At 43.5% G+C, this 27,854-nt stretch overlaps 1 protein-coding gene across 3 annotated transcripts in view; it reads right to left on the bottom strand.

The window, feature by feature from the left end:
* The window catches only part of TANGO2 (transport and golgi organization 2 homolog), a 143,629-nt gene that overhangs the window by 78,274 nt on the left and 37,501 nt on the right, over positions 1-27,854 (bottom strand). For 2 of the 3 annotated variants that reach the window (XM_074206541.1, XM_074206542.1), the window contains exon 2: positions 12,851-12,956. The exons of the other annotated variant lie outside the window; for it this stretch is intronic. In XM_074206541.1, coding sequence (XP_074062642.1) covers positions 12,851-12,906 — 56 coding nt within the window. In that variant the 5' untranslated portion in view covers positions 12,907-12,956. The remainder of the gene's footprint in view (positions 1-12,850; positions 12,957-27,854) is intronic. 3 annotated transcript variants of the gene reach the window in all.

Here is a 27,854-nt window from a genome sequence, read left to right as displayed (position 1 = left end):
GGAGGCTACTAAAAGAAAACATGGTGGTAGATTTTCACTGTTGTAATGCTATCAACACCAAGTCTTGAGTTCTATCCATGCAGAGAAGATGGAGAGATGTGAGCTGAAGTAGATTTGGAACTGATCAAACACCTGAGTCCACAGAGTGGTCCCTAAGGGACTGACCACTCGAGACGTGATTAAGCACCTACTATGTGCCAGCAAAGTGCTCAGTGGGGGGGTACATGGAAGGCCAGAAGTAGCTGCTCTCTAAGAGCTCCCAGCCCATATGAACACCTCTGTCCACACTAGATACAGGAGGGTGGGGCTGTAGGAGACTTATATCTGGAGGGGTAGCCATGACAATTGGATTTGGAATTGAATTTGAGTGAGGAAGGGCCAGATAGGAATCAGGATTGGAGATGGATGCAGTAGGAGACTTTGGCCTTTTAAAGTTAAGGTCTTTCTCAGGTCTCAGTTTGACTGAGGCAATGCTGATTCAGTGATTAAGCCCAAAGAAAGGAAGCAAAGAATGACCTCTATTACCTTGTCAAAACCCCCCAACAATCTGAGAGAGGAAGATACCCAGGGTTTTGGGCCTAAACAGAAACAATTATTATTTACAAGTTATCAGAGTCCAAGCAATGAAAGACAGTAATGATGATGACTATAGTAAGATGTGAATATAAAAATATATCTATGTTCCTTGAGGAGATGGAAAAAAGGTTGGGGAGGAGGATAGTCAGATTAGGGAAGATGGAAAGGAATCTACCTATGTGATTGGGCAAGTTTACAAATAAACCATGGAATAGAAAAGGTTGGAAAAGGCTGATCTTACTTATACAATATTACCCTCAAGTCTTTTTTTTTATTAAAAAAACCTAGCCAACAATGAGGGCAAATCACTAAAGGGATTTATCATTTTCCTCTGAAAAAGCTTATTAGCAGACCAAGGAAAGGGAGAAGTCAGGGATGAGTCCATGCTTCTTTTGGCCTAGATAGCAAAAGGCTTAAGTCATAGGCTTAAAAGACTTGGTTTGAAGGAAAGGAAATAAGGACCTAAACAGAGCCCTCCAAACCAGATTAAAATGTGATTGGAAAATGTTTAACAAAATAAAGAAAAATACAGTGGGCCATGGATAATGTGAGTCCTTGGTTTTCTAAGTCAGTCCTGCAAACTGTGGAATTTCTTAGGTAGATTTCAGGGGTTCCCTTCTCTATTCAAGTTTGACATCTCTGATTTATCCTCAGCTCAAAACACTTCTCTAGGGGCGGGGGGGGGGGCAGAATCCCCAAGGAAAAATTCACTTGACCTTGGGTCTGTCTTTTCATGGTATTTGTATTTGTATGTGAATGCCTGGAAGAGCCCTGGAGATATTCTTAGCACAACAGAAATAAAAAATCCACTTTCTGGACTGGGAGTGACAAAGAGAAAGATTCCATCAAGAAACAAGGCCCTGTGTAGAATGAGGAGAAAAGTGGGAATAATAATAATAATAATAATATTTATAATAGTAATAAAAGATATCATTTATAGAGTTCTTACTATGGGTCAAACATTGGACTTTACAATTATGATCTCATTTAATTCAACAACCCTGGGTAGGAGGTGGTATTATTATCCCCATCCCCAATAGATGAGAAAACCAAGGCAACAGAGGTCACACAGCTAGTCAGATCTTCCTGACTCCAGGCCCAGCACTCTATCCATTGAGTAAGTCTAGCTGCTTAAAAAAGGAGGGTGGGAGGAAGAGTGCTGAAAAGCCTTGAGAGTTGGGGAAGGGAGGGTAAGCTGGGATCCCAGAGATCTGGTCCTGGTTTCAGATTCACTAGAGAAAAGCAAATCTCAGGTATGACTGAACCTGTTAAAAGATGAGAGTCTATCTGAAGCAGTTTCTTTCTGGGTTATTATCATCATCATCATCACCATCATCATCATCACCATTGTAATCATCACCACCACTACCATGATCATAATTATACGGCACTTTAAGGTATGCAAAATATTTTACATATATTATGTTATTCTTACAACAACTCTGGAAAGTAGGTGCTATTATTGCCTTTTTAGAGATGAAGAAACCCAAGTTGGACTTGCATTCAGGAATTCCTGATTCCAGGACCAACACTATCCACCGAGCCAACTGGTTCTATCTGATCTCTAGCCACCATTGACTCTGAAATGACAGAACACAGACCACACGAGATTCCCAAGCATATGGCAGTTTTCCCTCTCTTATATCCTAACAACTGAGCAGGGACTCCCTAGAAACCCTACTGCATCCTGTTATCCTAAAGGTTTTCACAGAGGAAATACAGCTCAGCAGATGGGCAACCCCAAAATAGTTCCAATTAGGATAGGCTAGATTTGCGTTATCTGCATTGGTTTTTGAAAAATGTATTTAGAGACAGTGAGTTTCAAAGCAGCCAAGGCGATATTCTTATTTGGATAAAATTATCACCTTATACACGTGTATTACAAAGCGCTTCCCCAGATATATTATTTGGTCTTAACAAGCCCAATTTTGTGGACTAAAAACCTGACTAAAGGGTCAATGGTTAGCTGACTTGCCCAAGGTCACACGGCTACTTGTAGGGCCTAGAACCCGAGGTAAATGACTCTCAGTCAAATATTTTTTCCACTTTTGAGAAACTGGATTGAAGCCAAGAAGTCTTCCCAGATATTTCTTGAATTAAATCAAATTCATCAAACCATTATTAAGCACCAATCAGATGCAGAGGCCAATCAAGTGCCGAATTTCTCCTGCGTTTCTATTCTAATTTCAGATTACAATTATTGGTGTCTGTCTTAATCTTCCTAATAGATTGAGTTCCTTGGAGAACAAGAGTCCCAGGATTTAGATCTGGAAAGGATCCTAAGAGATCATATCCTCTGATTCTTTCATTTTGCAAGTAAGAAAAGTGATAGATAGAAATGGAAGATAAAAGACTTATACCAGATCATACAGAAAAGTAGCAACCCAGGGATTGAAACCCAGATCCTTTAGGTCTAAATGCACTACAAGGAGATGGCTTCTTTCATATCTATTTCCCTAAAGATGAGCACTGGAACTTGTACAAACTAATACACTTTGTTAAATGAACTCTCAATGAGGACTTTCCCAACAAGCTCCCTTATCTGCTTCCCTTCCTCTGCCAAGGGGACAGGTCAAGTTTCATTTACTTAGGACCCTGCATCAAGTTATGCAACTAAAAACATTAGATCAATAATATTCTGAGAGGGGAAGGGGGTCCAATTAGATGCCACATACCTCCATCTAGAAGTAGAAGTGTAGGGTCAGCAGTTTTGGTGACCAACCCACAGGGAAAAGTCACAAACACTTCCTACCAGAAAGGACACAATCTATTGGAGCCCAGGAAATGTACAAATACAGTTCCATTTGAACTTTCCATATCACCTGACCCCAGAAGCCCAGTGAGGCCAAAAATCTTCTAGGGGAGGAAGCAGGTACGAAAGTCTAATTAAAAAAAACCAGGCCTCACTGGTTAAGACAGAGAATCAGGGGTGAGTGCTAATCCAGACAAGGGTGTCAATCTCAAAGTCTAGGTTTCATTTCTCCTATACACTTGTTCCAGGAGGGGGGTGGTGGAGATGAAGGAGAGAGTTCCAGGCATGAGGTCAGCCAGAGAAAATGGTTGGAGATTGGCATGTTCCACTGGAGGAACAGCCTATGTCTCTGGTTCAAAGAGAACATGGTGGGGAGGAAGAAGTAAGAAGACAGGCAAGGTAGGAAGGGGCCAGGTTATGGAGGGATTTATATGTGTTAACCATTGCTAACCTAATGAGAGTGCTGTAAGAGGATGCCCCAGGGAGCTGGAGCTCTCCCTCTCTGTCCAGTATGAGTAGGAGATTGTTTTAGTCTTTTTATTGATATCTTGTTTTTACATCTTATTTATTTCCCAAAAAATTCCTCTCCCTTTTCTTATTCTGAGGACCACCTCCTGTATCAAAAAATGAGAGACGGAAAAAAAAACAGTTCAGAAAAACTAAAATATCTACCAGTCTATGCATTTCCCCTTCCCCATAGCTCCCCATCTCTGCAAGGTATGAAGGCAGACACGTTTCCTCATCTTTTTCCGGGCCAAGCTTGGTTACTTATAAATACACTGTCCCTTACTCCTCCGCCCTCCCCCACTTGTGTTATTGTAGTTACTGTGTCCACTTTCCTGGTTCTATTGACTTCACTCTGCATCAGTTGGTGTCTTCCCAGGCTGCTAAGAGTTCTTCATAGTCATTATTTCTTTCTGTACAATAATACTATATTAGAGTCATGCATCACCATTTGCGTGACCACTTCCTAATCAATGGACATTGACTTTGTTTCCAGGCCCAGGCCGTGGCTACCGCAAAAAGCTCCACTTCCGATATTTTGATGTATTTGGGACCTTTCTTTCACAGAGGGGATTTTCAGTGGGCAGTACATCAAACAAAGATGATAGCTAGGGGAGCTGTGGTGTTAAGGCCTCCCTAAACCAATCTGAAGGATAGCTCATAGCAAAATTGCACACATTATTGGCTGGGAATTGCATCTTTGCCAAAGAAGGTGATCCTCAAAGTTCTGTGAGGTGAACAGAATTTAGCTGACACTAAGACAGAGGGAAGGATGAGGACAGATGGCCAGGGAGACTTTTCTGGCTATTTTTCACTGTCACTACACCAATGAGAATGATTTGGCTGGGCTGGCCTTGGAATGTTGCTGATCCACTGCTGTGGTAAGCAGCCAGCTGAGTAATGACAAGTCTACCAAATGCTAATAATGTTGATGCTAATGATTTTTATGTCATAAATGTCCAAGCTACTCTGAAATCTCCACAACCATGCCTCTGGGAAAGAACGAAACTTAACATTCAGCACTTCTCATCATGATGAAGGTTGGTCACCTGTCACATCTATAAATGACATGAAGCTGTGAAGGATGGATGGCAGAATGGAAAGGCCTTAACAGGCTGGAACAAGGAACTTAATTTAGTAAGATGGACGAAAAATGAGGTGCACAGAGACCAGAAATAGGCTGCACATGATCCAGGGTGGCCATACCAACCGCCTCAACACTCACTCTTCTGAATCATGTCCCTAGACATGATCCCTTTGGGGCTCGAGGCCCCATCTGATACTCTGGAGCTGACAAGCCCCCACTGGATGTGCTTCCTACCACAATTATGAATCAATTATCTATTAGCCAACAAAAAGTAACTGGCTTTTACACAGGAATATTTACCAAGGTGTAAAAGGAACAGCTGAAACAAAATATCCTCCCCAAAATTGATGACACTCTTTTACCAGAATTTATAGTCTAAGGGAAGGTGCATTCAAGTTTAATAAACACAACTTCTGGCTCCTGAAAGTTCTTTTCTTCTCTGCTCAGAGTGTTCAAGAAGGTCCCCTTAAGCATGTAAAACCTTGGAATTATTTTCTAGGCTTCTTGTGGAGCTGTGAATTTGCTTTTTTGCCTCAAATCCAGTCTGTTTGAAGTTTCTGATAAACCCCCTACTGCCAGCTGCTGCAGTCATGTGGGACAATGGAGTCATAGGGACAATTCTAGGACACCAGATGGGAATATAGTGACTCTTAGCCCCTGCTGTGAGGGGCTTCTGCAGGCTGCCCTCAGCCAGCCCCTACAGAGGAGTAAGGGGAGGCATTGTCTCATAGTTCTTCTTTGGAACCAAGATTATTCTTTATAATGCTACAATATTCATTTTCAATTGTTTCACAGTGGTTGTTCTTTCTCATGATGTTGTAGTCATTGTGTATATCATTTTTCTGGCTTACCATTGTGTCTCTGGACCCTTCTGCGGAAGCTACTTCAATTATTTCCAGACTATTCACTGTTCAATGGCCAAGCAACAGGAAACCATCATAAGTGGTTTCAGACTTCATTTCATTTCTATGAGTATTTTATTATCTCACTGGATTTATTTGGAATTATGGGTTTCAGACAAGGTCTCCAGATCCTCTCTTATTTTCTGTTTTTTAAAAATCAATTTTATTTGTAGTTTCAAATTCTCTTCCTCTCCCCCCCTTCTTTCCTTTGAGAAGACAAGAAATGCAAAACCCATTATAAATATGAAGTCATGCAAAACAAATTTATATCTTAGTCATATCCTGGAGGGAAAAAAAAAACAAAAAAATAAAGAATAAAAAATGCTTCAAACTATACCCTGAGCTTATCAGTTCTCTATCTGGAGGTGGATAGAATGTTTCATCATGAGTCCTTGGGAATTGTGGTAGATCACTACATAGATCAGAGTTGCTAAATCTTTCCTAATTGACTATATATTTATGATATTGCTATTGTATAAATGATGCTTCTGGTTCTGCTCACTTCATTTTGCACCAGTTTATATGTGTCTTCTCACATTTTTCTGAAGCCATTCCCTTTATTTCTTACAGCACATTACTATTGTATATTCATATACCGTAACTTGTTCAGACACTCCCCAAGTAATGGGCATCTCCTCAGTTTCTACTCTTTCCCTCCACAAAAAGAGCTGTTGCAAATATTTTTATATATACAGGTTCTTTTCCTATTTCTTTAATCTCCTTTAGGTACAGATCTAGTAGAATTGCTGGGTCAAAGGGTATGCATAGTTTACTAAGTTTTGTGGTATCTAGTTCCAAATCATTTCCCAGAGTGGTTGGACTAGTTTACAGCCCCTCTAACAGTTTCTATTTTCCACATCCCTTTCAGCACTTGTCATTTTCCTTTTCTTTTACGTTAGTCAATCTGATGGGATGATATAGTACCCCAGAATTCATTTAAATTTAAGTTCTCTTAGTAATTTTGCGCACTTTTTCATTTGCCTAGTGAGAACTTTGATTTCTTCCTCTGAAAACTGTTCATATCCTTTGAACATTTTTCAATTGAGAAATGGTTCTTATTCTGATAAATTTGACTCAGTTCCCTAAATATATAAGCAATGAGACCTCTGTGAGAAAAACTTTGTAAAGATTTTTTTCCTAGCTTTCTGCTTTTCTTCTAAGTTTAGCTGTATTGGTTTTGTTTATGTAAAACTTTAAAATTTTAATTACTCAAAACCATCCACTCAGTGCATAAATATTCAGTATTGATAAGGTACCCTTTAGCAAAATTCAATTTCATCATTTATCTCTTTTTATTTAGGTTTGTCTTTGCCTTTGCTTTGTCTGAAGTCATCATTGCCACCCTTGCCTTTTTGACTTCAGCTGAAGCAAAATAAATTTTACTCCAACCTCTCATTTTAATTCTAGGCATCTAGAATGTTTCTTATAAACAACATATTGCTGGATTCTGATTTCTAATCCATTCTGCTATCCCCTTTCATTTCACATTCACAGTTATGATTGCTTGCTGTGTATTTCCCTCCATCCTATTTTCTTACATTTGTCTTTCTCTTTTCACTTAGTCCCCGCTTCTAGAGTGTTTTGCTTCTGACTAGTGCCTCTCTTGGTTTATTCTCCCTCTTTTCTCTACTCCCCTTTTGCTTTTTCCCCTCCTCCTTCTCTTTGGATTAAGATGCATTTCTCTTGACAATCCTGAGAGACCTGTTATAGAAAATGCCATTCACATGCAGGAAAAAAAAAACTAGGAAGTCTGAATGCAGAGCAAAGCAGACTATGATCACTTTTCAAAATTTCTTTTGTTTTTTTTTCTTTCTTATGATTCTCGACACCCCCACCCCTCCACTCCCCTCACCCCCCCGCCTTAGTTTCTAATTCTTCTTTTACGAACTGATTAATATGGAAATGTTAAACAAGATTGTATAAGTAGAATCTATATCAGATTGTTTGCTTCCATAGGGAGAGGGGAGGGAAGGGAGAACAATAGAAAAATGAAGAATCCAAAAGCTTGCAAAAGGATGGATGTTAAAAATGATTTTTTCATGTAATTGGAAACCCCCACGCCCCAAAAAAGATGTATTTCTCTTCCCTCCAATGTGCACTCTTTCCTTCTTGAACCGGTTCAGATCAGAGTGAGGTTCAAGTTTTCCCAACTCCCTTTCTTCCCTATATAGTATTACTCTTCCTTGAATGCTCCATTTGTGTGACATAATTTTCCTTCATCTTCCTCTCCTTTTTCCCTTTTCCCAGTGCCTCCCTCTTTCTCATCCTTTCACTCTTCTTCTGAGATCATCTCAACACAATAGAATCACCCCCCCACCAGGTTCTCTACTTAAAATTCCTGCAAGACCCCTGTTGTTAAAGTTCTGAGGGGTTATATGTGTCATAAAAATATAAAGAGTTCAGCTTTGTTGAGTCACTGAATGAAATTCTTTATAGTTGCATGTCTAAGAAAATTTTGTATGATTTTTCTATGAACCTTGAAGAGTCTGAAGAGAATCTACCAACTAAGAACCAAAATTATGACCTTCAGAACTGAGGTCAGCATGCTAGCACACCAGTAGTGGATTTGATGATTTCCTGTGGAGCCTTGTGTTTCAGGTCCTGAACTCCTGTAAATTGAGGAGATAGAATGATCGCTGAGATCCTCTAAATGCTTGGGTCCTGTCAATATTCCCTTTATGAAGGTGTTTAATTTGTAGGACCATAGCAGTTATTAAGGTCAGTGGCTATAAGGCCTTGAGGGTCCTAAAAGCCCTTCTTTCATCTTCCTGGTTTAGGTCCTTTGGCTCTTTTGACTGTAATGACAATGCATGCCATGGCTGAGAAGAGATCTTGAGGAAAATGAACCTTGGACCATTGGCCTAGATTCGAGGAGACAAGAATTGTGGGATGGGGATGCTCATTCTGTGCTTGAACACTGGAGCTCTCTGCTCTGGCCCTCAGTGTTGCTGATATTGAGCCCCTAAGTCCATATGTACTAAACACAAGGGAGAAGACTCATAACAAACACAGAAAGGAGGTCAAAGTCAAGATAGTGGAGGGAAAGGTAGGATTTTTGCTTTGGGTTCTTCATAACCTCCTCTATGGGGCTGGCCAGTAGCCAGCTGATGGTGGAACAGCATGAAGTCTTCCACAGCACCACAGGTGGTGCCCAGGAGAGGACTGAACCCCAGGTGGGCAGGAATTAGCTGGCCTGAAAGGACTCCTAGGGTACCCTTGCACCTGTACTGGGAGCAGGAATGGACATTCTCTGGCAGCTCTGTAGCCCATTCCCCAATCCCCAATCACAATTCCAGGATGGAGAGGAGTGGATGAAAAGGAACAGGGGCACCCCCTTTATAAGGAACAAGGAACAAGCTCCAAAAACTTAGAAACCCAAGAGCAGAGTGGGGAGGGAGGTGGCGCTAAGATTAAGATTGGTCCTTGGGGTGGCTAGGTGGCACAGTGGATAGAGCACTGGCCCTGGAGTCAGGAGTACCTGAGTTCAAATCCAGACTCAGACACTTAATAATGACTTAGCTGTGTGGCCTTGGGCAAGCCACTTAACCCCATTTGCCTTGAAAAACTAAAAAAAAAAAAAGATTGATCTTGTATCATTTTCTTATTGATCCTATTTACAAATATTTGATTTTGTCCTTTAAGTGCCTAAGTCATAGTTCTTTGTCTCTGAAAAACTTTCATAGTTCAGACTGTCTCTAATGGGTTAAGTTTAAAAGTCCAACTCTCTTGTGTCAGATATAACCACCTTGGGATAGGTGTGCGCTATCTTCACCCCATCAAGTTAGGGGCTGCTATGTCACATGGCCTCAAACAGTAAGCACTGATTAGTCTCATGAGAGAAGGAGGAGGGTTCGTTGCTAGCTCTCATTGCCAGATTTAAGCATTTTGAACTCCATCCTATGATGTCATCTCTCCTGCTCTTTGTTCTGTACATTCCAAAACTTATAAAAAAGAACTGTCCATCTGCTAAGGGTCTTTGGCATAAATGATGACAAGCCATTGACCATTTATGGACAGGTAGTGTGTCTCTGCTAATAAATGTTATCTTGCATGGAGATCTGACTCAGTTTATCCTTTTGTTAAAATTAAAAGGCTGCTGTGGCAAAAAGGGAGCTCTTTGAATTCATAATGTTATTACCAGGATAATGGAAAATGTTCTACCAAAAATGTAAATAAAATGTAAATAAAAAATTTTTGAACTCCAGATTTTTAATAGAAATTCTTTTACTTGGGATTTAAAAGAAATGAATGTGGATAGTGAGGACTATAGTAAGTAACCTCAGGGAAGAGGAGTGTCTAACAATGAGTGCAGCTGTACTGGTAGAGTGGGTGATCAGGGGAAGGCAAGTCTTAGAGGAAGGTGCAGGTTTAGTGACCCAGGGCTAGGCAGGGGCACTTGGCTTCATCTTGTGGCCCAGGCTGGTAGAGGACCAAGCCAATTGCAGATGACCCCCATGGGGCTGGGGTCAGCACCAGTCCTCTAAGGTTAGTTAAAGCTCTGTTTGCAGATGACATTATAAGCGCAACAAGCCCCACAACATCATAATTCCTCAGCAAATCAAGAAAAGAGTTAAATCATAGACACTGCAAAAAGTGGATGAAAAATGCTACTCTGCAATTTGTTCAAGTGGTCCAATCCTTGGAGAAAAAAGCAGATGCACAATGAGGTGGGTCCCAAATTGAGGAGGAACTAGACTTGGATCACAGTTGAGAAATCATGTGGTACTTTCTAGGACCCTGAACTACCGACAGCAACAAAAGCCCTTTATTTTTACTTAGTTCATCAACAACAATTTTTTTAAACAAGAAAATGCTGCTTATAATCATATTCATGGGCAAGATTGTAGAACAAACAACTGGATGAACTTTGAAACATCAGCCTTCTTTGAGCCTACAAGGGCAATGGAAATATATACAGCAGAGTCAAAGTAACCAGTAGCACCTTTCTAACAAAGCATGTGTGTGGAGACACCCCAAAAACAAAAGTCCCAATTAAGAGAACAAGAGAACAAGAAGGAGGCTGCCAGTGGAAAGAGTTCTGGGCCTGCAGTCAGCATGCCCTGCTGTGAAACCTAGCCTTCAATTCTGACAACCACTGAGTAGCCAGGGAGAGTTTCTTCATTGGGCCTCAGTTTTCTCATCTGGGAAATGGAGATAACAAGAGCCTTGAACCCAGTAGGGGTGATGTCTATGGTAGCTATCATTACCCTATGGAAGTTTTCTTCTGTGGGTTTTTATGCCTCTTTTTCTACTTGGCCAATTCTAGTTTTTAGGTGTTTTCTTCAGTATTTCTTTGTACCTCCTTTCCTAAGCTGCTGCCTTTTTGTTCATGATTTTCCTGCCTCACTTTCATTTGTCTTCCCAGTTTTTCCTATTTCTTTTTCTGGATGTTTAAGATCCTCTTTGGGGGCGGCTAGGTAGCACAGTGGATAGAGCACTGGCTCTAGAGTCAGGAGAACCTAAGTTCAAATCCAGCCTCAGACACTTAATAATTCCCTAGCCGTGTGACCCTGGGTAAGCCACTTAATCCCATTGCCTTGCAAAAAAAAAAAAAAAACCCAACTACCAAAAAAGATCCTCTTTGAGTTCCTCCATTGCCTGCAATCAGCCCATAGTTTATTTTATTTTTTGAGGTTTTGGCTGTAGCAATTTTGACTTTGTTGTCTTCTTAAATGTATGTTCTGATCTTTCCTGTCACCATGGTAACTTTCTAGGGTCAGGGTTTTTTCTGCTGTTTACTCAATTTTTTTCAGTCTATTTCTGGCCTTTTAACTCTAGGTTAAAGGGGGGTTCTTTGCATTTCCAGAGGGAGCTTCAGGTTTCTGTGCAGCTGTTTTTAGAGGGAATTTCCGAGATCTAGAAGGTTTTGATTCTTCCAAGGTGGTTGATATTGAGAGCTGTGTTTACTCCCCTTCTGGCCATTTACTCTCCATTCTGCTCTGTAACCAGGACCCCAGCTGCCCTGCAGCCACAAGCTCTGAGGGGCTAGCGCTTCTTCTTGCCCTGGGACTGAGACCCCAAACTGTGACCTAGATCCCAGTATGGGTAATGCAACAGAGTCTCTTGCCTTTGGTACCAGCATCTCCTTCTTCTACGGAGGTTTTCCTAGGGGACATTTAGATAAGAATCCCCCTGGATGAGGAGGCTTCAGGGAATTCTCAGTTTCCCTGCATAACTGGATGGAATATTCACACCAATGAAACCGAGAATTTATGAAGTGCCAAGAACTGGAAATTATTGTCATGATTAGATGATTATAATATATTTCTCTAATGCCTAAGATATTACACATCACAAAATCATGATAACCTTTGAAAACAAAATATGACCAATGAGCTTCTCCCAAGGGGATGATTTAGAACACCAGGTACACAAAACTCATAGAAAAAGTCTTGTGAAAACTTTCCTCCTAAGGGTTAAAATCTGGTCTCTGCTACTTACAAACAAGGTGAACAGGAGTCTTTTAGCCATTCTAAGCCTCAATTTGCTCATCTGAGAACGGGGACAGACAATAAGACTTGTAGTAATGCTGTGAGACTCAAATGAAGGAAAGTATGGAATCCCTTGGGCCATTACTACTTTTATCATTGCTAATTATTTTTGTTAAGAATTCCAAACACTTTTAATCCTGCAAATTGATCTCCTTGACCTCCCATCAGACATTACAGAAAAAGCAATGGGTTGGACTCTAAGACCGCATTGGGACAACCCTCTAAGATACCTGATCCTCCTTCAGATGAGGAAACTGTCTCGGGTGAGGAAGTGACTTATCCAAAGTCACACAGGGATTTAAGAAGCAGAAATTGTGCCAGTGTACTCTGGGTGACCTGGGCACATCCCTGGCTTCCATTGACATACCTGCTCATCACTGATCTAAGGCGCCATCTAGTATCAGTGAGATTGACAGGTACAAGATTCATCTCCCTTCAGATGGTGGGGGAGAAACTCCCCCAGAGATAGAGGATAAAGAGATGAGTAGCCTGAGTGATACTCAGAGAAAAGAAAGCCGAGCCCAACCACAGGGATTACCTGTATGCATTTTTGGAAACAGGCCGAGGATCAAACTTAAAGAAGATGATACACATGGGGAAGTGTCCCTGAGGCAGCTGCTTCTTGCAAACCCGGTCAATTCAGTCTGTGGGCAGAGGAACAAAAAAGGGCTCCGTCATCTGAAGGGCTTAAAACACCAGGACAGATCAACAAGCATTCAGGAAGCCCTACTATGTGCTCAGCACCATCCACTGATGGTCATGCCAGGAGGAGCAATCCATCCAGTGATGGGCTCTGCAGAGTATTCCTGGGCCAGAGTGGAGAGGGCTCAGGGAGCCAATCACAACTTTCCTAGGTCAAATCAGATTCAACCAACACTTTAGCAAAGGTCTCCTCTGTGCTCCTAGGGAGGGTAAAGTGGAAACAGTGCTAGCCCTCAAAGAATTCATATCCTACCAAGGGATATAAGGCCACTTTGAGAGCCCCTCCCCACTTTACATCTATAACATTTCCTTTTTGTTTTTACAAGGCAATGGGGTTAAGTGACTTCCCCAAGGTCACACAGCTAAGTAATTATTAAGTGTCTGAGGTCACATTTGAACTCAGGTCCTCCTGACTCAAGGACCGGTGCTCTATCCATTGTGCCACCTAGCTGTCCCTTACATCTATAAACATGAGAAAATATACCCTTGTGTGGGGGCTGGATCTGAGGTTTCAGTGGTGCAGACCACATACCCATTAACAAACTCCCTCAACTGTACAGGCTGAGTGTTTGCCTGAAGCCTAGAGGGTAGCTGGGTGGTACAGTGAATAGAGCCCCCAAAATGAACAACCCCCATGACTGACACCACTGACCCCAATGACTGACACCAACACCCATATGAGGAAAGCTAAGGTGGTCAGTAGTCAGAGCGGAGGAGAGAGAATATTCCAGGCATGGGGAACAGTGCCAGGGAATTTGGAGAGAGGGGGGAGAGGGAGAGGGAGAGGGAGAGGGAGAGGGAGAGGGAGAGGGAGAGGGAGAGGGAGAGGGAGAGGGAGAGGGAGAGGGAGAGGGAGAGGGAGAGGGAGAGGGAGAGGGAGAGGGAGAGGGAGAGGGAGAGGGAGAGGGAGAGGGAGAGGGAGAGGGAGAGAGAGAGAGAGAGAGAGAGAGAGAGAGAGAGAGAGAGAAAGAGAGAGAGCACAGGCATCTTGTTTATGGCACACCCTGGAGGCCACAGTCACTGGTGAAAGAGGATGTGGAGGGGAGTAATGTGGAAAGACACACACATCTTACATTGGCCATATGGAACATGGGGAAGCTAAGAACTGGTCTAGGGCCTTGTATACAGGGCCCCAAACCTTCGAACTTTTTGTCTTGTCTTCTCAGTTTATTAGGATATTTATTGCCTGTCAGGAAGATAAAACCGTCCCCAATATAAGTGAATCCTACGTCCTTCATGTGTAGCCTTAGGATCCAGTCCTTCACTGTCCTAATTGTCTTCAAGCAGGTTCTAAGCTCAAAGTCATTATCTTCCTTCTCCAAAGAACAAGCAGAGTCTTGATGATTATGTTAACTAATACCTCATTAGTCCTATCTGTTTCACCACCCCTCTCAAGTGAGGATGAATGCTCTAGCAGAGATCTTCCTTTGCAGTGGGATCTAAAGTGGGCTAATAATGAGCAGAGTCAGAGAAGTGGGGATGGTCTTAGGAAGATGTATATTGGGCTGGATCAACCACCTCGCAGCCTCCTCCAGACATAAGTGAGGTTTCTCCTGACCTGCATCCTCCGACAGCCTAGGATATCCTTGAGGGGCAGGATGGAAATCAGAGCCCCCAATTGTGGTTAGGAAGGCAGCCCTCTAAATGGCACTGACCTCATTGGCCCCCAAGGAGGTGCTATCACTCAGATGAAGGCCCTGGATCCAACAAGAGGGCTCCACTTCACCTGGCCCTGGGGGTCCTATATTCCTCAGGACAGCAAGCATGGTGGGCCAAGTAGGACTGGGCAACCTGTGGCCAGTGACCTGGCCTTTATGTATCTCCGCCCATCTCTAAGGGAACTGCTGAGCCCCTTGGTCAGGTATCTGAGGCTCACCTCAAATATACAATACACTTTCCTTTGCTACTAACTCCAAGTCGTTCTTGCAATTCCTTTCCTGAGAATCCTTGAGCTCCTCAAGGCCCTGAGGGCTGGTGGACAAAGGCTACAAGAAGGTGCTAGGGCTGGGGCTGAGGGTCCTCTTCAGGGCCAGCTGATTTGGGAGCTGGATGTGCTCGGGGGACCTCCCCCTCTCACCTCCCCCTGTAGTGGCAAATGGGCCTCATACATGTTCTAATGCTGCTTACCCACCCCTGAGGTCACTCAGCAGCAGCAAGGAGACAATCCTCCTGGCTGTCCATTTTCTGACCTCTATCCATTTGGTGACCCTAGGGCTCTGGGCCTCTTACTCAACAATGTTCCCTCAGTGGATGGGTCACCCTCAGCAGCAGGATCTCAGAGGCAGGAGGGCCTGTCTGAAGCAGGACTCCCCATCTACAATAAATAGCCCCCCACGCCGGCCACCCAGCTTCTTGAAGGTGCCCGAGCCTTTCAAGTCTGGGGGAACACCCAGCACTGTTCTGATGCAACATCTGCCCACTCTTGATGGCAAATCCCAAAACAACAGATGACTGGACAGGCTGAGAGTGACAGGCCCAGTTGTGGTGCCCAATGTGTCCCTAGAGATTTGGCTCCTTCCTTCTTCACACAGTTACACAAGCGTAGGAAACGCCTCCTGTTTCTCAATGTTCTGATCCACAGCTTATTTTAGAACCTCAATGAGCCTTTTAGGATTTTCTGCATTTGAGTTCCGAGAGAATGCAGACATTTTCCACCACATTTAACACTGTTTTGCTCCGACCATCAAAATGAGAGCTGCCAGCACCACATTTATACGGATTTCAAATGAACAGCCTGCCATTAACTACTTGCTCTGTCAAGCCAAAGCCTTACAGTGAGCTGGCTGTCATGTCAGGGCTACAGATGAATGCCAAAGGTGTCCTCCAAGGCCACAGGTGAAGAACCGTGAGATGGAGAAAATTCAGGCCATTGACCTGGCACATCTCACCTTCAAACTCTCTTCAACTTTCCTTGCCAAGGCCCAGCACCCAGCAGACTGTGAGCCCTCACTGTCTTTATTTCTCATTTTTAACCTTGCCTCTTCTGCTGGGTCTTTCCCTACAACCTTCATCACTGGGCCAGGCCTTCTTCAAGTGACCACCCAATATTTCTCCTCTTTCTCATTTAAACATCCCTAGGAAAAACTGTCCAGACTTGCTATCTCCACACTCCCCATTTATTCTCTCCTCAGCCCTTTGCAACCTGGCTTCCTACCTCATCATTTCCCTGGAATTTCTTGACTTTTGTGCAGCAACTGACACTATTGACTTCCTTTGTTCTGGATTGATCTTCTCTGGGATTTCATGACACCTCTCCATTCTGATTTTCCAACCCATCTGATCACTCTTCAGTCTCCTTTGCTGGTTCATAACCAAGATCACATTCCATAATTTGGGGTGTTAACCAAGCCTTTGACACAGGCCTCTACTCTTCTCTCTCTCCACCCCGCCTCACTTCCCAGCCTCCACTAGGTTCCAGTCTCATATCTCACCATTTACTGGACATTTCACACTGGATTTCCCAGAGGCATCTCCAACTTACTATGTTCAAAAAGAGAATTCATTCTTTATCTCCCCAAACCCTCTTCTATCCAAACTTCTCTAGGTCTATTACTGGCACTCCATTCTTTCAGGTTCTTAGCTTTGTAGCCTTGACATGCCCAACTCCTCATCTCCCCCACCCTATAGGCAGTCAGCTGCCAAATCAAAATATTTCTCTCTCTACAACATTCCTTGCATCCAAGCTCTTCCCTCTAATCATACAGCTCAAGCCTTCATCATATCTCACCTCGATTACTGCAAAAGCCTCCAAAAATGGTCTTATCTCAATCATCTCCCCACTTCAGTCCATCTTCCACATCACAAAGGGATTTTCCTTAAGCATAGATCTGACCATGTCATTTTGCTCAATAATTTCCAGTGACTCTCCATTGCCTCTAGAATCAAATTTAAACTCTTCTCTTTAGCTTGTAAAACCTTTCCCTACCCTGGCTGCCTCTCTTTCTGGCCTCAGTGTACATCCTTGCCCTTCCTTCACTTCAATCCACTCAAGCAGACCTTTATTTGGTCCCTTGGACAGGGCACCAACGCCTCCCTACTTCATGCATCCCCTTCTAGGTGAAGCCCTTCCTGACCCACTCCACTGCCTAGGACACTCCTTCCCACAAACTTCCTTGTCTTCACCTCCCATGTATTTATTTATTCAGCATATGCTTACATCTGTCCTTACTATCTCCTTAGAATGTTAAGGCCTGGCTAGTAGGGACTGTTTGATTTATTGTGATTGTCCCCTGAAAGCAGCAGTCACTCAAGTGCTTGGGGATTGAGTGGCTGACCAAATCAAAATATTCAATTCCTGTTTTGGTGGGAAAGAATATTTTGGTTTGGGGGATTTTTTTTTTAAAAGATACCTTTTTAACTTTTCATACAAAGAGAGGGGAAAAAAAACTTCTTAAAATTCCCTTGGGAAGAAGCTATAATAACTCCAATAATGAACAAAGGAGACTATCAGACAGTCCAGTAGATGATTATAAATCTGACTATTGGATCTTAAAACTGAGCTCCACCTAAACCAGAGCCTTCCTGCCAGACCCCTGGTTGGGTCCCTGCCTACCTCCTTGGCTATTGAGGGCCTGAGAGGCCTTGGTCACCCATTATCAGTCAGCGGGCAACTGACTCATGGCTCCAGATCACCCAGGACAACCAGGCTGAGGGCACTCAGGACATCTTCCTTATTTGACCTTCTTCTTCTAAGCACCCCAGTTCCACCTTGGGCCCCTATGCTCTGACTGGTGAAGGCATATGGAGGTACCACACTGAGTACTTCTGGACCCTCTTCAATGCCCTCCACTGTTATTTTTCTTCCTGCCATACTATAAGAAGGTCCCCACCACCACCCCCTTCCACTATTTGTTCTGGGAAAAGAAACCAAACCCAAATTGTCATTATTGGAACGGATGCACCAATAAATTATATTAGGATCACAATGACCAGTAACACTCTAGGCAAAGCACTCCTAACCCCTCCTCTCTCCTTGTTCACCTTTCCCTATATGCATTAGCTTCTTTTATGTGACTATAAGCTCCTTGAGGATGGGACTGACTGCTCTTTTGTATTGGCAGTCCCAACACCTGGCATGGTGTCTAGCCCATTGTAAATTATTATTCAACCTTCTTTCATTCAATCACATCCAAAGAATCAGAATACGGGTCTGGCAGAGCCTCCTGTGGTCTCATTAGAAGTAATGATACTTCAGGAATCTTCTGCTATTCCAGAGTCCACTGTGATAGCATATCGAGGTTATTGAGGACCAATTCTATTTTACAAGCTGAGTCAGATCTTCCCACATGGAGCAGCACTTGAACCCTGGGCTCAAGAAAAGGCCACCTTCTGCTTGAAGACATTTGGAGAGTGATTCTGATGGGTGCAAATAGGCACTTGCATTAAAGAGAAAAAAAATCTGACAGAGCATCTGTTCTTCACTCTCCTGCCTTCAGCAAAACAGAAGGCTTGAGGACATTTTTCCCTCTCCTTAGCATTGACTATGTCACATTACTGACCACCTGCCATGGCAGTGGGGGGGGGGGTTTGAATGAAGCTTATGTGGAAGTGTGAGGTGGGCTGGGGGCACTCTCTACAAGTGGATAGAAAGCTGAGCCTGGAATCAGGAAGACTCATCTGCCTAAATTCAAATCTAGCCTCAGACACTTGCTAGCTGTATGACCCCGGGCAAGTCATTTTACTCTCTTTGCCTGAGGATGAGGAGTTGTCAAATGAGCTGGAGAAGGAAAATGGCAAATCACTCCAGTGTCAATGCCAAGAAAACCTCAGATGGGTGCAAAGGGTCAGTGAAAGGACTGAACAACAATACAAATTGGCCATTTGTCATTGCAAGGTGAGTGAAGTTTATGGATGTGAATATAGGGGGTGGGGGTGGAGGGAAGCTCTCTCTATCATCATTCATAAACATAATAGCTGAGATCTGAGGAGATCAAACCTGCCCAGTCTGCCCAGCTGAAGCAGAAGGACTTCACTTGTAAGGGAGGGTGAACCTGGTAAGATAGGCAGAGGAGCCCAATCAGATCCCTAGTCCTGGATCCAGTCCATCACAGGCAGAAGTCAGCTATCACCAACAGATGCCAACCAACTGCCATTCATGGGCTCTCTGAGCAGAGGCAACATGTGGCAAGGGAGTCAAAACACAATACCCCCAGACCATCTTCTCCCCTCACACCTGGATGGAGACAGCTCTACCTTCCACTCAAGAATCTTGGGGAATAGCCAGGCCTCCTACCCTGGAAAACAATGTCCAAGGGGATACAGCCTAGCAGCCACTTCTGCAGGCCCAGACCTTTACCCTCTTCAGAACCAGAAACTGGAATGATTGTGTCACTGGAAATCATGCCAAAGAAGAGGCAACAGCATCTGCTTTGCCACTGGACCATAAGGAACATGGGTTTTTCCACTGGACTTACAGCTCTATGCCATCTCCCCCTCTGGAAGGCAGGGTCTTGATCACATTTTGGGCATCCATCCACCCACTGAGACATGGGAACTGCCACTGACCTGACAAACAGACCTGGATGTCAGCTGGTAGCCTCAGCTCACATACAAAGTGGGTTTAAGAGGGGACCTGAGGGGTATCACCTCTTGCACATGAGTATCTGACCCTCAAAGGACCAGAAGCCAGATTTCTCACTTAAGTCCTTAGAAAACTGGTTGTGGCAAGTGCAATAACAAGGATCACACAAGAAGCAGCAGCAGCTTTTCTGGAGCCCTGGAACCCCCAACCTGAAATTCCCTGGGCCACCAACCAAGGAGGGTGGTCAAACATCTTTTTGAGGGTTTCTAGGGGACTAGGAATTCCTTCCCTCCAGAGGTGGCCCACCCCTCTTCAAAATATTTGGAGAGGGCTGCTTTACATTGAACTTACACAGCCCCCACTTTGGAGACCCCCTCCCTCCCTGCAGCCTTTCCCTCTCATTGGCTGCTCCACTGAAGGTGGGCACCCAAGCCAACCGGGCCACCCTCAGGACCTCTCTACATCCATGAGTATCCTAGTGCTTTCCCCATGCCAGTCTCCCCCAGGAGAATGTAATTCTGAGGGCAGACAGGGATAGTCTCACCATCTATTTTTCCTCATATTACCAGCACTGAGCAGTAAGCACAAAGGGTCACTAAATATCAACAGACTGAATCAAATTCTGTGCTTCTGCAATTTCCATCCATCCTAGGACACCTTGTTCTGCCCTCATGATTGGGGCCTGGGATGCCAGAAATCATGACAAATACGGTGGTGAACTGGGTAGGGAAAAAGAGGGACTGCTGAGAATCTGAGGGTGGGAGATTTGGGGAACAGCCTTAATTAATATTGAACTTTCCCCGACTTGGCCCTCCAAGAACTCTTCTTTGTTGTCTCCATTAGATCACACTTTTGTTGGCTCTAAAGCAGAATGGTTCCTTAGGACTCTTTTATAAACTAAAAGAACAATCGTCTTTCTTTTTTTGGGTTTTTTTTTTTTTGTTGTTGTTGCAAGGCAATGGGGTTAAGTGGCTTGCCCAAGGCCACACAGCTAGGTCATTATTAAGTGTCTGAGGTCGGATTTGAACTCAGGTCCTCCTGACTACAGGGCCAGTGCTCTATCCACTGCACCACCTAGCCGCCACCTAGCCACCCCCTAAAATGAACAATCATCTTTCAATGGGAGACTTCAAAATACTTAAGAGAGATCTATACCTTGCTAGTGATGGAGCCAGGCAATGCTCACCCACCCTCAAGAGCCTCTCTAGAGACAGGAGTTCAGGAACCCCAGTGAACACCCCATGGGAGACTCTTGGGCAATGGTAATGATGACACCAATATTTCTGGTGACTTGGAGGCTTACATAACACTTTCCTCCTCCTCTGGGGGTTTGGGGGAGGGGCTTAGATAATGTTGAAGTATTATTATTCCCCTTTTACAAATGAGACAACTGAGGCACTGAGACATATACCTAGTGCCAGAGTGGGCTGAGAACTCAAGCTGTCTGATGCCACATCCGGAAGCCAGAGGGAATGGGGAAGCCGGACAGACACCTTCTGTCAAACCAGGGTCTTCTGGCTCACTTGTTCCTCTCCCAAGGTCTGACCCAGGTGCTATTTCGGTCCGTTCTTCCATCTGGATTTCTTTTCTACCCAAATCGATGGAGGCAGGCTTCTACTTCCCCCTACTTTGCTCTCTCCAAGAAACCCACCTCTCATATTTAAGTTTGCTAAGGATTTTACTGACAGTAAAAGGCCCTGTGACTTCTGTGTCATGACTTTTGGTTTTTGATATAGTGCGGGTCAGCATAACAAATTAAATGGGAATTTCAGGGGAGTTTTGCCGAAGCTGTAGATAACACACAAAGGCCAACAGATGAGTCAAAGTCTATGACCAAATACTTAACCCAAATTTTACAATAAAATACAATAAAATAGAAAAAGCTTCACTTTCTCCTCCAGAACCATCTGGGGCCAGCTAAAGAGAGTCTCCCCAATTTATCTTGTGGGTAGAAAGGTGATACATAGTGCACAGAGCTTTGGGAGACTCATCTCCCTGAGTTCAATTTGGCCTCAGACACTTAGCTGTATGACAGGTAGCTGTATGACCTTGGGCAAGTCTGTTTGCCTTGTCGCTTCAGTTTCCTCATCTGTAAAATAGACTGGAGAAGGAAATGGAAAACCACCTGATTATCTTTGCCAAGAAAACCCCCAAGAGAGTAATGAAGAGTCGGACCCAACTGAAAGACAAGAACAATTTTGTTTGTGCCTAATTGTTTTCATTTTGCCTCCCCCACTAAACTAGGAGCATCTTGAGACAGGAAATGCCTTTTGCCTTTCTCTATATCCCCAGGGTTAAGCCCAGGGCTTGTTAATAAATAATTGTTAACTGGCTGACAGAACAAATTAGTCCTTTTGGCTACCATCTCAGCTATGGATACATTATAAGCATTAAAAAACAAACAAAAAACCCAGCTCCACCAAAAGCCCCAGCTCCTCCTCTCTCTCCATCCATACTTCTTTTTCAAAAAACTGTTGATTGGCCCCATCTCTCCCATCTTGTACTTGATGTTGATTCTTTGAACCCATGTATAGAACTTTACATTTATCCCTAAATTTTAACCTTTAAGCTTCAGATCTACCCTTCCAGCCTATGAAGATTTTTTTTTTTTGGAAATTTCCATCCATTGGAATGGATTCTCATTCTTGGAGCTGGAAGGGACCTCCAAAGTCATCTTCATTTAATTTACTACAGAAGACCTCCTAAAACTGACTGAGGCAATTCATTGCATTTTTGAGTCTTCCTGCAAGGTGTCTCAATTCCTTCATCCAAAGTAGGCTGTGTGCTCAATTCCAACATCTTCTCTAGTTTTATATTAGAAGCATCAGAAAGAAGGCATACATCTTTGTTCCACACCTGGATAGCTGCACACAACTCCCAATACCTCCAGTGTTTCCAAGGAGGGTTGGGCTCCTGTTCATTGCCTTCACTAGCTAGGCTTCCAACAGGGAGTCTGATGTGTTTATGACTCTCTCATATTTTAGCTTCCTGGAAAGCCCACCACTCTCAATCAAATTCCATTATCCATATCTGTTGCAAATTTTATTTTCCTTTTATGTGCCCGTCCTGCCCACTCTCCTTCAGTTCACCATAAAACAGCCACAAAGCTGGATGATTTCCTGTAGCTAAATTGCTCTGTATCACATATGACCTAGTATTTGAAAGTCTGAAAATATCTCAGGATACCTGACTGAGGATAGCCCTGGGAAATGGCCACAGAGATAATGCCAGGCTGATGAAGTCTAACTGGGGGGAAGAAGAATGGGAGAAATTCGAAAGGATGGGAGGGGCCTCTCTTGGGCAAAGTGGCTGTCTTAGAAATCCCCTGGTTTAATACAGAGAATTCAGGACTGTAACTGTGCTCGCTGTATATTGATGATGAAAAGACCTCAGATCTGGTAAAGCAAAAAACTGGTTCTTTTTTCAAAGACCTTGCTCCACAATAGCTAGCATTTACATAGAGATTTAAGGTCTGCAGAAAGCTTTCCAATTGTCATCTCAATTTGTCCTCTGAACAGCCCTGGGAGGCAGATGCTACAGTGGCTGAGTGGTTCAGCTGAGTCAGACTTGGCTTGACCCAGTGGACCCTATACTGTCTATGGCCCGTGGCCAATACTATCCAGGATGGTTTTTTGGCAGAGATTCTAGGGTGGACCGTCATTTTCTTCTCCGGTGGATTTAGGCAAATGGGGACTGTTAAGTATCTGAGGTCACATTTGAACCAGGTCCTGCATTCTACCCACTGAGCTACCCAGCTGCCTTCATTTTAGAGATTAGGAAACAGGCAGGCAGAGAATAAGGGAGCTGCTAAGGGTCACCCAGCTAAGCAGTGAGTGTGGTGGGATTTGAACACCTAATAACATCAGGTCCAGAACTCTAACCACTGTGCCACCTAACTGCCTCTATCACATGTTAAAATCATTCCAAATTCCTTGAGAGATATAAATACCAACCCAATGTGTTAACAATTTGCTACAGGAAATCTACTTCAGAGAGCAAGGTGGAAGGGGTCCTCTCTGTATAACGAGGTCCTCCAGAGCTCCAGAATCTGGACTGGTCATCCACACAGAAAGAGCGAGTGGGACAAGATGACAAGATCTTATTGCCACAGATACTGGGGGGGGGGTTCTGCCTGCCTTAGTCCCTCCCCCATCTAGTGCCATCTCCATTCATCCACTAAGGCAATTTTACTAAATTTACCAGGTCACCCCCTACTCAATAAATTCCAGTGGCTCCCTACTAAGTCCAGGAGCAAGTATAAAATGATCTGTTGGGTCCTTAAAGCCCTTCATAAGCCCTCCTGCCCTTCCTTTTACATCTTGCTGATCCAGGGACACAACCTTTCAATGTCCCATCTCTGGCCCAGACAGTCTCACTGGCTGGCCCTGATGCTGGAGGCTTGCCTAGGTCCTCTCCATCTTCTGACTTCCCTGGCTTCCTTCATGCTTCATTGAAAATTTTACCTCCTACAAAAAGCTCTTCCTGATCCCCCTCAATGCTAGTGTTGATAATCTTCACCTTAGCTTAGGCTTCTTTGTCTGTCTCCACCGCCAGACTGGGAGCTCTCTGAGGGCAGGGACTCTTGTGTCACTCTTTGTATCACTACTGTTTAGTACAGTGTTGGCACACACGTAATAAAAGCCAACTGACTGGCCAACACGTGTATATACACATACATGCACACACATGTAAATCTGATGTGATGAGCATCTGTTGGGAGGCAGCACATGAGGAGAGGCAGAAGGTGGGAATGCCCAGATCAACCAGTCAACAGATTCATCTGGGACTGAGAATGTGCCCAAGTCAATGAACTGACACTGAGCGCAACTCCAGAACCTGCATCAGATCTGCTATCCATCACTACTTAGGTGAAAGATGATGGGGTGAAACTCTGATCATCCCTGGAGTCTTTGGATGGAAGGAGGGAGGTGGCAGGAGACCCCAGCTTGTGAAGCACCTCCAAGATACCAGACGCAACTAATTACTATGAAACCAGAAGGGGTAGAAGGATGGTCCAGTCTTTGACCAGTAAGGGGTCAAAGACAGGGCTCTTTCTATGACATGGCCAGGGGCATGCTTAAGACTAGGAAGGGCTACAGCCAGGCCCCAGAGCCAGCTGTTCTGTCTCATACAGACGAGCAAGATGAGTTTTAGAGAACGGCACACTGCTGAATGAAGGCTGCTGGGGAGCTCAGTCAGGAAAGGCTCCTGCCCAGGGGTACAGGGCCTACATCATCCTGGGCCTCCTAGTCTCATCACACACCAGCTCCTGGCCCCCAGGTTCTTTATTTGTTCCAGAGAAGCAAAGGGAGCCTGACTACATCTCAGACTTATCTTGACAAGGGTCTTCCTCCATTGCTTGGATGTGTGTTTAAAAGTTAGAGAAAGAGGCCAGAGGCTGGCTAACAGGTCTGATATTATTCTGTTGTGTTGGTGGAGACAGGGAGACTTTGCAAAGGTCTGGTACTTTAATGCGCACCACTGGAAGCCATTACGGGAAAGTCCCATTTATATGTGATGCTATTTTAATAGAAATGCCAGTTTTGGCAAATGAAAGGGAGCTGTAAAAAAGATTTGAAGGCTGCTCAGGAGCATTTTATAGGCTGTTTTATTGAGATTTTGTGTATCCTAATTCATTAATAAAGGGGAAGGGGAGGAATACAGGCCTATTTTATCTCCCATCATTATTCAAGTAGACCGAAACATTTCCCCAGTTCAAAATGGTGGGAAGAAGCAATGCGTATCATCATGATAGCAACAAAACAAGAGCTTGAAGCCCGGGGTTCCAGTCCTGGCTCCCTCCTTAGGTCACCTTATGACCTTGGACAGCCACTTCAACTGTCTGGGCTCAGTTCCTTCCTTTGGAAAACAAGGGCGTTGGGAGGATCTTATTTAAGCAAGGATTCATGAGGCCACAGAAGGAACATGACAAGTTAAGGTCTCATCTATATAGGAGGTGTCTTCTTAACTATGGGCTAGTAGAGTTTATTCAACAGACCACATAAAGAGCAGACCAGCTAGGAGAATCAGTTTGAGAAACAAGAGCTGTGCCCATTTGTACAAGGCAGCTGTTCTTTGGAGCTCAGCATCTTCTTAAGACATTTGGAGGGGGCACCTAGGTGGTACAGTGGATAGAGCACTGGCCCTGGAGTCAGGAGGACCTGAGTTCAAATGTGGCCTCAGACACTTAATCATTGCCTAGCTGTGTGACCTTGGCCAAGTCACTTAACCCCATTTTGCAGAGCAAAAACTTTACAAAAAAAGATTCTTAGAGAGGCTGTCAATAGGAAAGCACAATTTGGTCATTATTCAAATGAAACAAAGACTGAATTAAAATGTGCCTTCTTTGTCTCTGGCTATGGAGGGAAGATCTGGCTTTAAACCTGTTCAGCATCAGCAACCAGTATATGACTCTGGGCAAGTGACTCAGCCTCTCTGGGCCTCTGTTTTCTTGTCTATAAAATTAAAAGTTTCAACTGGATAATCTTGTAAACTATCTGCCAATCCTCCAAATCTCAGAGTGAATTATATGAATTACAAACACTGTTCCTAAAAGGTCCACAGAAGTACTATAATCAATTAAAATCTATTCTCATATAGAAAACTCATTTTAGAATTAAACTAAATCTTCTTAGGATTTAGGAGTCAAGAAGACTCATCTTCTTGAGTTCAAATTCAGCCTCAGACACTTATTGCCTATATGACCCTAAGCAAGTCACCTAACTCATTTGCCTCAGTTTTCTCATATATTAAATGAGCTAGAAAAAGAAATGGCAAACCACTCCAAATCTTTGCCAAGAAAACCCCAAATTGGGTGATGGAGAGTTAGACATGACTGAAAATAACTGAACAACATCACCAACAACAAGATCTCCGGTTTAGACTGATACTTTAAAAGATTTATTCTTTCATGAATGGGGGTATTCCCTTCCTTGCACCAGATGCAACCCTTACACATTCATCACACATATGAACATGTAACATAAAATAAATTCCACATTTCAGGAATTGCCACAGCTGAAAATTCATCACTGGCAGCCAATTTTGCAATGACAAGTCTCTACACTTGTCTCGACTGGCCTATGAATGACAGAGACACAATCCACTCCCGGGCCTCTACAAGAAGACCTTCTGTTTTGGTAGGATCTATTGGCCTGACCACTGTGGACTCTGTGACCCAAGGACACACTGCAGGAGTTCTTTAGTCAAGATAACTCTCTGGAGAATATGAAAAATTATACTCTAATCAATATATTTCTAGGTAAATATATGAGTTTGTGATAGAAAGGAACTGGTCCCACCTCTTCCTTCTTATTCTCTGATCACTTCAAAATAAAAATGTCTGTGTATCTTTAAAACAATCACTAAATCTGGTTTCTATGACATTAAAAAGTATTGAGTTTCAGGATCATCTTTTGAATCATCTGAAGAAGAAATGGTGATTTTTCCTAGAATGAAGTATTCAATTTAATTAAACTAAGACTGATTAAGAACCATAGGGAATCAGGGATAGATTGGGGATAGGGTTAGGGTTTCATCATGTGAAAGGCATGGTTGGCAGAGACAAGACAGCTGAGCAAACTGGTCTGGTAAATTCTGTTCAGTTCAGACAATGGTGCTCCAGGTCATGGGGGAAGCATCAGAGAAAGGAAGGAATAACCTCGGCAGAGGCTGAGGGGTGAGGCCCCCAAGGAACTAACTGAGCCACCCTCCTGGACAGAGAGAGAGAGGATTGTGTTATCCTGAATGGAAGCTCTCCCTCCTCTTCAAACCAACAGAATCAGAAAAGTGGAGTAGGAAAATGCACAGAAGTCACTTTTTCCAACCTCCTTCCTTCCTCCCTTTTTATTTTAAAGGAAGAAATGGACATTCCTCACACTCTATAAAACCAAGGTTATTCTTTAAAATATTTTCTTGAAAAATGAAGTGTACATCTGCACAAAGAATGAGAATCACAGAACAAACAATGTACACTACATTCAATTCAACAATTCATTCAAGGCACTAGGAAGGGACATTGGAGATTATTAAGCAACACTTTTATTTTTTACAAAAGAGGAAATTGAGACCCAGAGAAGTGAAATGACTTGACCAAGGCCATACAGTTAATAAGATGGAACCATCTTATAAAGTCTTCCTGACCCCAAGTCCAGGATTCTTTCTGTTGGGGCAAAGAGAATATTTCTTGCATTGAATTAAAATGAGCCCTTTTATACTGTCACTTTAAATCATTTACAATGAGAAGGGAAGATGAAAGACTAGGGAGCCAGAAAAGCACATCATGAACTAGTTCCTTTCTGGCCAGCTGGCCCTGTGGACC

This window comes from Macrotis lagotis, chromosome X (genome assembly GCF_037893015.1).
Source record: "Macrotis lagotis isolate mMagLag1 chromosome X, bilby.v1.9.chrom.fasta, whole genome shotgun sequence".
Lineage (NCBI taxonomy): Eukaryota > Metazoa > Chordata > Mammalia > Peramelemorphia > Peramelidae > Macrotis > Macrotis lagotis.
The sequence above is the reverse complement of the archived record's forward strand: the minus strand, read 5'-3'. Positions and strand labels throughout refer to the sequence as shown.